The sequence below is a fragment of the Lepidochelys kempii genome, chromosome 2 (assembly GCF_965140265.1).
Source record: "Lepidochelys kempii isolate rLepKem1 chromosome 2, rLepKem1.hap2, whole genome shotgun sequence".
In the NCBI taxonomy this organism is placed as follows: Eukaryota; Metazoa; Chordata; order Testudines; family Cheloniidae; genus Lepidochelys; species Lepidochelys kempii.
Window position 1 is genome coordinate 90,149,230 of NC_133257.1, and position 16,349 is coordinate 90,165,578.

The window sequence follows — 16,349 nt, forward strand, 5'->3', positions numbered from 1 at the left end:
ATGTCATGTGGGACTGTAACAAAAGCATTACTAAAATCAAGATATATCACATTTACTGCTTCCCAGGTATTCACTAGGCCAGTAACCCTGTCCAAGAAGAAAATTAGGTTGGCCTTACATGATTTGTTTTTGACAAATCCATGCTGGCTATTGCTTAAAATTTTATAATCTTCTAGGTGCTTATAAATTGCTTGTTTAATAATTTATTCCAGAGTCTTTCCAGGTATCAAAGTTAGGCTGGCCAATCTATAATTCCCTGGGTCCTCTTTGTTCCCCCTTTTAAAGATACGCACTATGTTTGTCCTTCTCCAGTCCTCTGGGACCTCACCCATCCTCCATGAGTGCTCAAATATAATTGTTTCAGCTAGGTCTTTAAGTACACTAGGATGAATTTCATCAGGTCCTACATCTACATCTAAGATATATATATATAAATATATAAATATTCTTTAACTTGTTCTTTCCCTATTTAGGCTTGTGTTCCTTCCTCCTTGCTGTTACATGTTAAGTGACTGGTCACAATTCATCTTTTTAGTGAAGACTGAAGCAAAACAGGTCAGCACAGTATACAGAACATTATACAGTGTCTTCCAGTTCATCACAAAGCACTCCTCCTATTCCCCTGGCAGAATTGAGAGCATTCTGTGATAGTATGGTTGCCTGCCACACCAGGGATTGAAAGAAGAATACGTTTTTGCTTCTTTGTTTGTTTAAAGGGGACTTCAGAAGACCATCCAAAGCATACACACCATCCCCAGATCCTTTTCGCCTTCGCTTGTCTTCCTTCCCAAACTTTTTCTTCTCTTTGCGCCTCTGTCGAAGTGCAGTTTTAGGATCAGTAATCCAGGCCTGATACACAAACTGGAGGAAGCAATTCATTTATTTTAAGGTTCTTCATGTTTTGAAAGTAAACAGTAAAATACACTACACACAGGAATACATATTTAGGGTAAACACAGGGGTAAGCAAACATTTTGAATCTCAATCCAAACACCTTCCCTGCAGATCTGCTGAGTTTTCTTGAACTATTTTTGTCAACATGAAACCAAATGTGAAAATGTTTGTGGGTGAACCAAGTTTCATAAGAACCCACAAAAATTAATGTTCTGGGAATTAAATTTGGGGATTAACACAGTGTTGTACATAGGGCTCACTTCCCCCAAATCTTTCTAATGTATATTTCTACTTTATCAGCATTACAAGTAAGGTGCAATGAAACAGAAACTTTAACAGCAGGTGTTATAACCAATAATCTAAAACATCAAAAATTGCTATTAATATTTCAATGCTAGTATTTGTGTCAGCAAATTTAATACACTTTATGTGATTTTCTTTCTATCTGAGGATTACAGACAGAGGTCTAGTAGTCTATGAATAGTCTACAACTAATAGCCAGGAAACTCCTGAGTTTTCATCCTCATTTTGACAATAAACTTTCTCTGTTGCTTTGGGTAAGTCACTTAACCTTTCTGCCTCAGTTTCTCTATCTGGAAAATGGAGATAATAATACTTACCTGCATCCATGGGATTTCATGGGGATGTATGAGCTAACAAGCCAAATCCTGCTCACCATACTCATATTAATCTGATTTCCGTGAGTGAGTAAACAGGAGTTTGTCCAATGTTTATTAAATGCTGTAGCAGTGCTAAGTATTATTACCATGTAGTAGTAGTTTGAATAGCTTTGCTAAGGGTGTGGGGGAAGGTTACTGATAAAAGCAATTATATTTTATTTTTTTTTCCAGCACAGTATAACATGAAACAAGAACTAAAGGCATTAAACACTATTTCCTAGCAATTTGAGACAAAAGATGTGTTTTTGTTTTTCTACGATTTTCATTCAAAAATGAAAATAATTTGCAACTGGCATTCTTCATTTCTAGTCAACAGAAGTTGTTAAGCAAGAAGCACATGATTTCATGCATGAGGGGAAAATAAAGCAAACCAATACAAGCATGCACACAACAACATGAGCACACCTGTGTCTCAGGGAAGCTGGAATTGTCCATTACAGGAAATAACATTGTAAATGTTCCTTTTGTTTATTTGTTTTTGCTATTTTATGAACAGAAATCACTCTGAGGTCTTCCAAACACAATCTTAAGAACTTTCACAAAATTGGCTTTTCGCTGCATTTACAGAAAAAGAAATCTTCTGACTGGTTCTGATTTGTGAATGTGCGCTCAGTAATTGCGAGGGGGAAATGATCTGGTACAGAAGAGAAGCTGGTCTCCTTCCTAGTCCCTCAAGGTCAGCTATTTTCTTTTTACTAGGCTGCTTTGTCCAATGCAAATGCCATGTGAAAAATGTCTTGGCATAGGAGGCATGGAATCCTCTTTGCTTTTTAAGGAGTGTTTGTTAATGGAGAGTGATCTAGAGGTATGTTTATCCAATTTTAATAATGACTTGACCTAACATACCATTTTGGACACTATAGGTGAGGCACTGTCAAAGGCTACTATTGAACAACTTGCAATCATACTGTAAATAGAGGAGAACATATTGATGATGGAACAGACTGAGATAATGGGGGAAAGGAAGACTGAAGGAAAGAAATGAAATTAATAAACTGACTATAACTCTAGTTACGTTAAACAACAGGGTATTTCAACTTCTGCCAGGGAAAACATATATCTTGCTTTAGAATTTCAGTAGTGGACAACACTTGACAAGCAAGAACTTATAGGCTTATGGTTTGGTGTGGTTAATCAATAACGCATTTAGTGCTTACTCTAAAGTAGTATCATGTTGTGTATATGGAGTGCATTACCATGAGCACTATAGAAGGCTGGAATGTGCTAAATTTATTTGAGGAAGACAAAAGAAAATGCTAAGGATGCACAGATCAGATTTATGATGACCTAGACCAAGAAAATAAAGTGCTAGGACAATGAGTTTGGGACAGAATGTGTATTTTGTTAGTTTACTTTTAAGATCTTACCACACTGTCTAAAGATGCATGCAACTTGACGTGACCCTCTTACAATACCTTAGGCAGTAATATCAAAAGAAAACAAAAATTTGGATCTGCATTTTCTCTGAGGTCATAGTTAAAATAAGACAGACAACTTATTGTAGTTTGCGCACTTCAAATAGTTCAACTGATGACCTTTAATATGTAAAAAGCTTTGGACTCTCACAGCTCCTCAGACAGTTCATACAAGAGGGAAAATGCAGGCAAGGGCAGTTGGGTACATTATACCAGAATATTACGTAATGAGGGCACATATTGCACACTAGTGAAATGGCAAATACCTTTGCTGCTCTGATTAAATACTGGAGAATAGTTTTGGGCAGTTTAATGACAGACTTTGGCAAGGCTAAAATGGCTGAAGCAAATTTCCCAATAGCTCTCTACAAAGAAGGACAAAGGAAGAGCAATTAGTAGAAAAAAAGGAAAAGTATTAATAAAAAGTTACCTTTTGTATGATTGTAATTATATACTTGTTATTAAAGGGTTTACATTACTTGAAAACAATGTGATAAAAAGACAACATGTGCTATTTGCTCTAAACTTTCAGCTAGATAATTATTGAGCTTTTTGTATTATCCTAATAAATAAAATGCTTATATAAAACATTATCTTTAAGTCCATAAATGTAAACCCTAGTGAATGGTCAAGCTGATAAGGATATCATTATAAGCCCATGACAGATGACTGTTAGAGGCAATTTATGGTAAAGGCAAATATAGCAGTTAAAAGTAAATATTTAGTAGGGTCTATAACAAACAGCAAGTTAAAGGTTAGTATTGTGCTAATAATGCTACACACATACACAGTGATGGAAGTTGTATGGAACGTGGAAAGCTGACCAAGCAGTTGACAAGCTACTCACAAGCTAACGTACTATTCTGCCTCCTCAACTCCACTTTCTGGCAAAAATGCACAGTGTTAAGAGCCTTATTCCACCCTCAGTTCTCATGTGCACAACTGGAGATGTGTGCATGGATCAAGAGCCTTATATGGTCACAGCTCCTAGGTACAGATAGGATCCTCTAGTCTTAGAAATCAATGATTTCAGTCTCGAACGGTAACATTTTAACAATATGAAAAACAAAGGACAATGTCAAGTATTTGAGACATCAAATGTGGGTTTTGTTTAAAAGCTAAAACATCTGGCACCACCTAATATTAACAATTACGGTCAACTTTAATGTATGAGAGTATGTTAGGAGATGCTTATATCTTAACTCAAGCTCTCTCAGTAAGAACTTCAACTGACAACCACATTACATAAAATACCTGGAATGCAGATCTTCGCCGAGGTTCTTCATCATCTTTTTTTTCATCCTCCTCCTCTTCTTCGCTATCCGTCTCAAATAAATAATAATCTCCACTTCTGACCACTAAATGAAACAAAATATTTGCTTATTTCTTGTAAAAAAGGAGCTCTAGGCTGAGCTGAGCCAAAGATGTATAAATAACCAGCCAGTCATTAATGGACTCCAAAGCAGGAGAAATGGAGATGAAACAAGAGACGAACAGGACTCAGTGTCAGACAGATTATTTGGTGTTAGAGTATGTGGTACTTTGGGCATGACAGAGATAAGAATAAGCTAAGAAAACATCACCACAAAGAGGAACAGGGCTGGCAAAATGTAAAGAAAAAGCTTGAAGTAGACCAAGTTATTACATTAAAATATTTGACAGGAACTTGATACATAATTAAACCTAAATGTATCCAGGATTGAAGGTTGCTTTCATTTTGTTAGAGAGTAAAATAATCTCAGAAGGTAAATTAACGATTTTACGTAAATTGTACAACTGGACAAAGAGTACAGAACTGCTTTTTTAAATGCTGAGGTATCCTTTAAACTACATAATGGGATGTACGAGTTATTTTCTTCAAACTTTTAAGCTTTGATGAGGTAATGGAAAACCTTGGCTTGTTTAAAATGAATCACTTTAATATTATTAAACATGATCACAAATGAGGTTTTTGCCCATGGATTCAGAAAGGATCTGAAACCTCCATACATTAAAGATGCAGAGTGAATGAACTGGGCCTTATATCCTTGAACAGAAGCATTATTTTGGTATGTAATAAGGTAACAGGCCTAACATGAATGAACAAGGAAAACAAAAGAAATGAAAAATAAGATGACGCGCAAGAGAAAAAACAAAGTCACGGTATTACATTTGGCAGTGAAGAATGGTAAAGTAAAACCTGCATGTAAACGGAAAGATTTTAAAACAATAGTTACTTAGACTAAATATCACATAGTCACCCAAGACATATGGAACAATATATATTTATATAAAAAGTGTACATTTTACCCTCATTATAAACCTCTAGAAAAATCAAAATAGCTTCAACCCTTCTCAAACATATGTGGCAGTCTACATGTCTCTTTTGTGCCCAGATGGACACTAATAAATCATATTAAATCTTAAACCTGAGATGAAAGTTGCCAGTTCTCTATCCAAACATAGACATGGTACAAGTTGCCATTAAAAACAGAGGCAGTCATGTCTGCTCAGGTGGACCTCTGGGGCTGTGCAGATCTCCATTAACATCAATGGGACTCTGTGGGCTTAAGAGTCCACCTGAATGGATCTGATTGCAGAATTGGGGTCACAAATATTGAATAACAGAAAAATATTGAAACAAGTAAAAATATTTCACACAGGCCTCTAAGAATGTCCCCAGAAGAGATGTTAAAAATGAAAGCTTTCAGAGACATTCATAATTTAAGGCCCCTAACCTGGAGTTGTTTTTCAGGAAAAATTACAGTTGCTGATAACAGAAGTTGTCCACACAGACAGGTCAGCAGGATGAGATCTACAGTCTGTGTGATACTTAGGGGTTAATGTATTGTAGAGTATTACTGTCATACATTTGCAACTACAGGCGCCCTTAAGCCTGGAGCCCCATTGTGCTGCAGTAATGTACAAACACTCATGTAAATTCTCTCTCTGCCGTGCACTCAAGTATTTCTGAAGAGACAGTAATATAACAAAACACTCCTCTAACAGCTAATAAGGAGTGTTTTAATTGAAAAAAAAAAAGTATGACTGAACAACAACAACACGCTCTGGCAGACACACCTCAGGATGGAACAGAGAGTACATTAACCACCTACGGGCATTATTAAAACATTTAATAAGTAAAATAATTAATTAATGGCCAGATTTGTGTTCACTCACAGATCCCCTCCCCACTTCCCACTGAGGAAGGGGATTTTGTGGCAACATTCCTCTTTTTTCCATGTGTCATGGAGAACTCTGCACAGATGTGGGGATTTGCAAGGGAGGAAGGGGCAGGTCAAGGGAGGGGTAGGGCTTGAGGAGTGGGAACTGTACTATTTTCTCCTCCCCACTCATATCCCGTAGTGGGAATCCCCTTTTGGGAGCCATTTGGAACAGCTGGGAGCTCTGTTTACATCACTCCATTAGAGCAGAACTGTTAAGGGTGGGGATACACAGCCAACAGAGAAGCAAAGAACCTCTATGCAGATGGCTCTGCCACCTGCTGATCCTTTTAGGGCTCAGGGGCCTGTTCCACAGGGACTGAAGGAGCAGTGCTTCCCTCATTGGAACAATTTGGGAGACATCTCAATGAGGAAAATCCCACAGATGTTTCCCATCCCATTGTCATCATTATGATCAGAAGGTATCTGAGTACATAACTGTATAAACGGAATGAAAAGGAAACATGGTCCAGTTTAGCGAACACCAGAACTGGCATAAAACACTGAACTCCAGTAGTGCAGGCTCCTCAACAGAAGTAAACACACCTACAGCCACAAGCCAAAACACTAAAAAGGAAATGTCTTTAGCCTTTTATGGAAAGTGGTTATAGAAATACTATAAAGGATTTACAAATGGTGGTCCTTCCATGTCCAAATTGTGGGCCTGATCTTGCCCACAGTAAGTACTATTGTGCTTCTACTCTGTGTAGTCCTCTTTATTTGAATGGACATGGTAGTGAATCTGCATGGCAGGGCAGGCAGTGTCTGTAGGCTCAGGCTACATGATGCTTTCCACAGGTTTCTGCCTTATTGCAATAAATAATTTAAATAAGGCTCACTGTTTAAACACCAAAATGCATGTTGTTCCCTAAGAACATGATATAATGAGGGTGAAATGAACCAGAAATTGCTGAAATCAAGGCCTTGTTTGGGCAGTTCTTCTGTTTACTACAAAACCAGTGTGAGGATTAAGACAGACCATATCCAATTCCTTCCAAAAATACTGTAGTTTAAAATTGTAAGAAAACAGTTGCTAATTGTAGCTTGTGTTTATTTTGCTATTGTTGTTTTAAATGAAACTGAAATGACAAGAAGTAAGCTTTTGAAAAAGGATAGGTCTCTCTAAAGTAATATTATGCTCTTTACAAACAGAAAGACATAGGCACAGTTTACTTGTGACTTGACAGAAACAGGCATGTAATATACTATAAAATACTGTTGGCAAGAACACACATACACAAAAATACAGACATGGACACAAAGAGCATAAAAATATGTCTGGAAGGGAAAAATAAGCAACTCTAGAGGTGCAAGACTGAAAGTGATCATTCATAAATGTTTCAGTTTAACTTTGCACTCTGATCAGTAGCATTCACTTGTTAAATAGCCAATACTGACTATCCTGCAATAGATGACTTCTGTGAGCTAAGATCTAGTAAATGGACATATGAGTTTAGGCAATTAAGTGCCATACTCTTCTCTCTTCTGATTTATAAAGGGTGTAAATTAGGGTAGAACCATCCATGTATTATCAGGCTAGCTGTACTGAGTTTTAGGGCTGTAAAGGAATTAAAAATATTATAAGGAGTCTGGTGGCACCTCAGAGACTAACGGATTTATTTGGGCATAAGCTTTCTTGGGTAAAGAACCCACTTCTTCAGATGCAAGTTTTTTCCCAGAAAAACCTTTTATTTCCTGTCCCCCGTTTAGTAAAAACAAACACCACTGACTGAATATCAGCTGCACAGTGTAGGGGCAAATTTTGTTGCAACTGCAATAAAGTAATAAGGACAATTTTTTTGGCGGGGAGAGATCTATGGAAAGATTTGACTTGAGGAAGAAGTTGAAGATCAGAACTGTTCGCCAGTATTAATAGTATAAACTTTTTGCTGGAATGGCTCTCTCAAGTCTCACCAATAACGTCAGAGATTTTGGAAGAAGACCTTCACTGGCACCATCTGTTCCTATCTCAGAAGCATGAATACAGTTCTACACCTCACATTTAAATGCTTTGTATTTATAAAGGTGGGATTTTCTAGAGCCTTTAGCCTAACTCTACCCTCACAGAAGCCAACAGTAAATCTCCAATTGACTTAAGTGGAAACAGAGTTAGGCAAACTCTCAACACTTTTGAAAACATCACACCAATCAAGATTCTCATTGTTACTGAGGGATCCATCCTACAGTTCTTATTCAGGTTAACTTCTCATTGATTTAACTGATTAATGCGATTTTTAAAGAAGAATATTTTCCATGCACATGGCTTGATTCCATTCTCACTGAAGACCATGGTGATCTGTGCATGAGATGACAATTGGTGAACCATCTAACTTTGAAAAATAAAACTAGTAAGGACTAAGCTCCGGCCCCAAATGCATAAAACTAATCAGTATTGGGGCAAAGCTTCTACTCTCAAATTTAAAACCATTTTATCATCTTTTTGGAGGCTTCCCCTTCTTTATGTGTGAGATAGATTATTTTGGTTCATGTTTTTCTTTGACTGGATATAACTGCAAATGGTCAGAAATACCAAAATCCGCATTACAGAACATTGCTTATTTGTCCCCTGGAGGTTTAAAGTTGAAATCACTGGTTTATACAATCAAGCACTCTATCAAGTCACAATCATAAAACCATGCATAAAAACAAACAAGTTGTGGGAATGCTTTCATTCTGGTCAAGGATATAAGGGGTAAATCCATGTATTTGTAAGATGATTGAGAAAACCTACTGGAAGCATGATCAACCCAAGGCCGCCACCACAGCTTTTTTTTGCCCTTGGTTTTCTCTTTGTCTGCTTCTCCTAAAATAAAATATGGCCAAATATTAATTTTACAAAATGAAAAACACATTTTTACACTTTGTTTAATCACTTATTTTTTGTAATAGATCTAAACTGCATAAGCACATCAGATTTCAGCTCTATTCAATATACTCAGTATGAATGATATTTATGTTTTAAGAGGTAGCCCAGAATGCTAATGATCTATCTTACACAATAAAAAAAAAAAATAGTATTCCACTCCAAGTACGACAAAAAAGTTCACCGTTTATATACACACACACACACACACACACACACACACACACACATATAAATAAAATAAATGATCACCATGCAGACGTGCATTACACACTGATGGATTTCATTGATTTTCCATAAAACTAATGGAAAATAAACAAAAAAAGGTTTATATAGATGTCCAGTGACATTTCATTTGTTAAAATGTTATTGTCTAATATGCATAAAACTTGCTTGTAAATACTATAAACACGATTTGGAAACAGTTTCTATTAATCATCGATGAAGTTAAGTTCTGAAAAAAATTATCCATTATTTGTTAACACTCTGAAAAATAAAATTCATTCATAAAAAACAAAGCTCTAAAAGTACATTGCAAATGCCAATAACTTTTTGATCCAAAATTCAACCCCAGTTAGGTATGATTGGAAACAATGGCACTTCATGATATTTTAATCTATAGTGTTTCGAACAATAAAAGATGTTTGTGTATTTCAATGGTTTCAAAAAACTCACAGCAGCCAAGAAAAGATTGCTGGAAAAATCGTAAATCTTTCTCTTTCTGAGACACTACAATTTTTTATAAATACAGCTGTTGCTCAAGTAAATGTCTGTTATTCAGTTCCTTGCTAAAAGACACAAATTTAACCATAGGTATGTCTGTTTACCTCAAAGCAAATCATTTTCTTAAAATGGAAGTACCAAAGCCAGATATTTATCGGGATGAATCAAGGTTTAAAATGGAATTCCACTAATAATGCCCATCACATCAGTATTTCTCACACACACAGACTTAAGCCTACTGAGTTCCTAGCACTGAGCTCCAACTTCTGATACATTTATGGCATGGAAACATGCTAGAGGTACCTTCATCATCTTCTTCAGAAGCCTTTTGAATTTCTTGCCCTTCTGTTGATTCTTGGGTCATGCTCAGCATTCTCTCTTTACCCTTTTTGTATTTTTGTTGCCTAGCTTTGATGCGGTCCATCCTAGCAAATGAGATATCATATTCAGTCCTTCGCCCCTTTGGACCCACAAAGAAACCTGACTTTTAAACATATATTACTTATGAGTATACATGTGCATGCGCGCACACACACACTGAGGAAATTCTGGATGGGATTTTAATAGATTCTCAAATGATTCTGCCATTTGCAAATAAGCCCTGGTCTACACTGGCCGGGGGGAGGGGGTCGATGTAAGGTACGCAACTTCAGCTCGAGAATAGCGTAACTGAAGTTGACCTCCCTACATCGACTTACTGTGGTGTCTTCACGGTGATGAGTTGACTGCCGCCGCTCCCCTGTCGACTCTGCTTGCGCCTCTCGCGGCGCTGGAGTTCTGGAGTAGATGGGAGAGTACTCGGGGACCGATTTATCACGTCTACACTAGATGCGATAAATCGACCCCCGATATATTGATTGCTACCCACCGATCCATCCTACACAGACATACATTAATCTCCCATTTAAAAAGTAGTTAGGGAGCCCTGAAGATGAGCTCTACGTGGCCCTGTGAAATAGACCAGAATTGAATCTGAGGCCCAGTGTCTCTCTCACTCCAGAGGATGGCAGGGTGTCAGAGTGCTGAGCAGACAGAGCACTCAGCCTGGAGACTGAGAGCACCTTGTGTCACATGGCTGCCCTAGTTGATTCACTCTAAGTGGTCAACCTATTTCAGGGGGAAAATGCCGAACAGTAAGCTGGAACATAGAACATGGATACTCACATTTTCCTTAGTGCAAGCAAATGGCGGCAGTGCTTTAATGTCCCTGCCCCTTTCACCTCCCCCGTACCAGCAGGGCCACTTATGGGGAGGTGGGAGTGCAGCAACGTTAAAGTGCTGCTGTGGCAAGGGAACCTACAGTGTTTTAACGTCCCGGCCCCTTTTGCCCTCCTGGCTGCCAACGGCCAAGTTGGGGGGTGCAAAGGGAGCAGCTGCCCCGGGGCCAGTGATTTAAAAGGGCCTGGGGCTCTGGACACCACTGCTGCGGTAGCAACGGTGGTGCACGGAGCCCCGGGCCCTTTAAATCGCCACTGGCGCCCCGGAAAGCATAGGCCAGGCAGCCTGGAAGGGCTGGCTGGAGGATGCTGACCCCCCCAGCCCTGCCCCTTTTGCCGAGGCCCCACCCCTTTTGGGGGCCAGAGCCGTCCCCATCCCGTTAAGTGTCCGGAGATACTTTCACCCCTGTTTATAGTATAAAAATTCAGGCTCAGTCCTGCACTGGGGGGCATTGGGGCTATACTACTGTAGAAGGAGCTCTGGGGGGAAAGCTACCTCATGCAGAACTTCTCCTGAAGACTCCCACAACTCAGCAGGAGTGTGCATGGTATTACACCCCTTCAAGGGGTGCAGCGTACTTCCTCCTATGCACTCATGGCTATGACCCTAGCTCCTTTGGGAGTGCAGGGACTTCAGTTTTGTTCAAATGTAGCATGGGTGCAGGGACTGGGGGTTGGGCATTTCTCATGCCCTCCTTCCTCTGAGCCTGAGAAGCCACCTCCACAATCTGGTGCTCAGTAAGAGACTGATCCAAAGGCCACTGAAGCCAGTGGAAGTTTTTTGATTCACTTCAATAGGGTTTTGGATCAGACCCTTAAGTACCCAAATTTTGCAATAACTTTTTGAATTTTTTGAACAACTTGTTTAGAATCATCAGGGTCAAAAATTCTAGTGACTAAAAAGTGTCAACATAATTTTCAGTTGATGGATCTGACCATTCGTAAGAAACAAATTATATTCTAGGTCTCTAACTACATTATAGTACATATTCAGTTATATATTTGTACTATAGACCAATGGATGATCAGATTTCTCTTTTTCCTTGTGTTCAACTACTGCTGGAATTTCTCTAAGTCAGTCAAACTGGTACAGTTGTTTTTGATTTCCTGCTGTGTAGGCAGTTCTCTACATTCTATTGATGTTTATTATTGAATAAAATCAAACAAAGCACGCTTTGGCTTTCCTTATGTCGAAGTCAGATTTACTGCAAACCCAAAACAATGATTTTTGAATACAGTACATTGGATTTTTGTTTGTTTGTTTTTTTAAGTAACATGATCACCTTGACCTCAAACATATCTATGCAGAATTAAAACAATGATGACTTCCAGTACAGGCATATTGTCTTTTTTTACAGTTAGGATGAAATTCACCCTAATGCATAGCAGCACCCTCCACAGCACCTATACACCAAGGAAAAGATTTACGTGAGGAGAATGGCCACAGAGGAAAGCTTTGTAATGACCTCAGTTGGGCAGGTGTGGACTTGACTGTTGGTAGTGGGTCAGGGGAAGGGTAACTGGATGTTTTGGCATGTGAGTAGCAGATAGATAGGACTTTTAGCACTTAGGGTGGCACGGAAGGCAGATTGGGAAATGAGACAAGAACATTAGCAATATGTGATAGAAGCTGAGTGGCTGGGTTGGCTTTATACAGGAAAGGGTTCTCCAGATCAGTCAGAGCGAAAGAAAATATTTTCAGTCAAGATAAAATAGATTCTCATCCTGGGCAAAAGCAGCACAAACTAAACAAAAGAACTAACCCACAACAGAGGTCACTATGAATAAAGACACAAGAGGTGAAATCCTGATCATACTGAAGTCAGTGGGGGTTTTGCCATTCACTAGCCAGCTCAGAACCACAGCTTTGCTGACTAACCCCACTGCTACTGAAGTTTTTGTTTTTTATCCTGTTTCCTGTGTCTCAAGGTCCCACTTGGTAACCTGTGACTCCAGCAGGATTTGGCTAATCTGGCTCTCCAAGTTATTAGTATTCTCAAATGGAAAAACAAAACAAATTTAGTAGTCTCCTACTAAAGAGACAGACCATGCTGCCACATTGCTAAAATGATAAGCAATGAAATAGTTAACAATGTTGGAATTTAAGTTATCATCCTTATATTTCAAAGGTAAAAAACCCCACCTTGAAACTAGTGGGGAGGTTCACACTTTCTGTTTTTATTTACAGTAAAGGACTATTTATAGTATATTTTCAGGCTTTCTACAGACTAAGGAAGTCAATATTGCATTGGTTTACATGTTGTTCACATTTTAAAGGTTAATTGTACAACCATTAGTTATAGAAAGACAATTTTATTTTTAAATGAAAATTTAGATCCTTTGGCTTAATTTTATAGCAAAGGGTAGATTCTGCAGCCACAGAATAGTGGAATAAGTGAAGGATCTCAATTAACAGAATATAATTTCCATACTCAAGAAATTATATACAAAAAACAAACAAACCAGCATATAAGCACTGGTTTGGTTGTGTGCAATAATATGCAGAGAAGTATGAAAGGATGCTTTAGAAGACGAGAGAATGCAAAAGAAATATCCCTTCCAGCTCCCAGAAAAGGGTTAATATGCTGTAGAGTAGGAGTAACCAGTGAAATAAATATAATAAATAATAATCCATACTGTCTCTTCAATTGATCCATTGATTTTTTCTCTTCTTCGATTCTTGCCTTTACTGCCTTGACAATTGTGGCCTGGAAAAGTTCAGCACCTCTACAGAAGAAACAGGGGGGAAATGTAACACTATTATGATTCCACATTCCCTTTATAGCAAGTAAAACACAGGGAGAAGCTTACTTTATAAACTACGTAAATAGTCTGAGACAAAACACTACCATCAGAAGGACAGTACAGAAATGATGAGCAATCACAGCATAATAATTCACTGGTTTTCAGGCAACCATTACCAGATTTTGGGCCAAATCCTGTAGTCACTATCAACCATTTAGTTACAGCAGTCATTATCCAGTGCTTGGGTTCACTGGCCTCAAGGACTCAAAGTCAAAGCCTGAGTGAGAACTCCTTGCACAACTGCAGAATTTGATTCTTTACTTGTAAACGATGGCATACATTAAATCCTCTTGTCAAGCACGGGCAGCTCTGCCTTTGAGTGGGTGGAGTTCTGCCTGCCTAGTCCTCAGTGAGCACAGCACATGCTTCGTGCTCACAACACAAAATGCAAATGCGTATGACTCCTCAAATGAGTACGTGTCCCACCTCCAATCTGGAGGCATACTTGAACCTCTGTTAGTTAGTTAAGGGGTAACAAAATGGTTAGAGTTAATTTACAATACGTCAGTGTGTATTAGTTTAAACTATTTCTTGATGCATATCACCAGTATTTTGCACTTGCCTATGCTGAATTTTATCTGTGTTGCCAGTTGCTTAGCTTTGTTAAGTCCTTTCAAAGTTTGTTGTTCTTAGCCTACTTCCATGTTGACAGCTGACTGACTATTCCTACCCTTTGTTTTCTGTTTCTCAAGCAGTTTTTGATCCATGAGAAAACATTTCACTCCATGACTACTTAGTTTCATCAACAGTCTCTCTCATGAGGGACTTTATCAAGGGTATTTTGAAAGTCAAAATAAATTGTGTTTATTGTACCTCCTTTTGTTGTTGTTGTTGACTCTCTCAGAGAATTTTAGTGCACTAGTGGCCTTTATAAAAGCCATGCTTGTTTGTCAACATCGCAGTGTGCAGACATCTAGAGGTTTCATAAATCCATTTTAATTATTTTTTTATCTGGTACTGAAATGAGCCTCACTTGTGTGCAATTCCCAGGATAACCATATGCACTTTTTAAAATATAGGTACAATACTGGCATACCATGTCAGTTCTGTAACACAGAAGATTATTTTAATAGGAAGTGCATATTGTTTGTAGCAACTCAACCTCTTCATTCTTAAATGCCTAGACTCTTGGATGAATACCATCTGGCTTCAGAGAGGTATTGCAATTGTCCTGAAGACAATCTAATCTTCTCTGGGTCAGGATTGTATGTTTCATAATGTTAATTGTGAACTAAAGATGGGCTCCGGTCATAAAGTTTGGATCCAAATCTAAACTCCCCCAAAGTTCAAGAATGTTTAGATCTCAGATTTTAGTGAGGCAAGGGCCCATCTATGAAGTTCAGCTCTATCTAGCAATGTATATGACCCTCATCAATGTAATATCTCAGTGCCTTACAATTATTCATAGATTTTATCCCAGTGACATCCCTGTGACATAGGGAAGTATTATCTTCATGTTTACAGCTGAGGAATTAAAGCATTAGGTAGATTAAGTTTCCAACTTGGGGGGATGTTACTATCCAAGATTTTGGTTTGGGCTAGCTTTACTCTAAACATACAATGGTAATGGATGCATGATTATATCCTGAATTGGCTAAGTTGTATGAGAAAGAGAAAGGGAAAGGGTCACAGAGACAGCTACATAATGAAGCACAAGCAGCCTTGGGCACATTCAGTAAAATTCATCCAAGTGCAGAAATCAGAGAGTTCTATGGTATCTGATTCAGAGGCCTTTTGCTGGCCTTTCCTGCCGGGGTAGCCAATATAAGCAGCCAGACAGAATTCCCTTTTAAAGGAAGAAATGTGTTTGCAATTTTTATTTGGTATTGATTGTGGAGTAGTCAAACTTATGTCAAAGTGGCTGGAGCTTGGGTTAGTCAGACGCTTTACTGGCAATACTCAATATAAATACTAATAAAAACAAACCTAATAATGAAGGATTTGTGTTTAATCAGTTTCTGTTTTTACACTGAATGCTACCTTGATGCCAGGATCTGTGAAGCTTTTATATCAGCAACCACATGTAGGAAGTAGTAGCTCATGAAGACTCTTCTTTGCAGCAGCAGGAAAGCAAAGCATATACTGTCCCAAATAATTCCTGCCTCACCGCTAGGCAATTTACAGTCTCCAGTTTCTTTAGCTTATAAAAACAAACAGAAATCACCAACGTAAGGATTATCATCTTCTTAAATATGTAAGCACATCTCCATTCTGCCCAATGGAAATAAGCCAGAGTTCTGAAAAGCCTTTTTGGGCCTGTAAATCGTTTTTCTTAAGATAACTGAAACGTACAATTCCATCCGATGTATGCTGTATTTTATTTTTTTATATAGGGAGTTACTTTTTGGATGTCACAGAACTAAACCTGGGCTTTGTGGACCCAGAGTGTAAACTCCACCTGCAAAGTTAGCTGGCCTTGGGGAAGCTGGACAGTACTCTGGAGTTAGAAGATGGGGCGTGCAGCCTGTGCATAAGAGCTCTAAAATCAGAGAAGCCAGCCTAGTAGGTTTTGAAGTCCATACTCCAAGTTGGAGTTTCAAAGCTTGCTG

General features: G+C 38.5%; 1 protein-coding gene across 1 annotated transcript in view; it reads right to left on the reverse strand.

The window, feature by feature from the left end:
• Positions 1 to 16,349, reverse strand: part of PIEZO2 (piezo type mechanosensitive ion channel component 2) — a 453,866-nt gene that overhangs the window by 59,850 nt on the left and 377,667 nt on the right. Inside the window, exons 30-36 of the mRNA XM_073331610.1 lie at positions 15,781 to 15,940; positions 13,633 to 13,722; positions 10,082 to 10,203; positions 8,924 to 8,995; positions 4,244 to 4,347; positions 3,256 to 3,354; positions 750 to 861 (exon numbers count right to left, since the gene is read on the reverse strand). Of these exons, the coding sequence (XP_073187711.1) occupies positions 750 to 861; positions 3,256 to 3,354; positions 4,244 to 4,347; positions 8,924 to 8,995; positions 10,082 to 10,203; positions 13,633 to 13,722; positions 15,781 to 15,940 (759 nt within the window). The remainder of the gene's footprint in view (positions 1 to 749; positions 862 to 3,255; positions 3,355 to 4,243; positions 4,348 to 8,923; positions 8,996 to 10,081; positions 10,204 to 13,632; positions 13,723 to 15,780; positions 15,941 to 16,349) is intronic.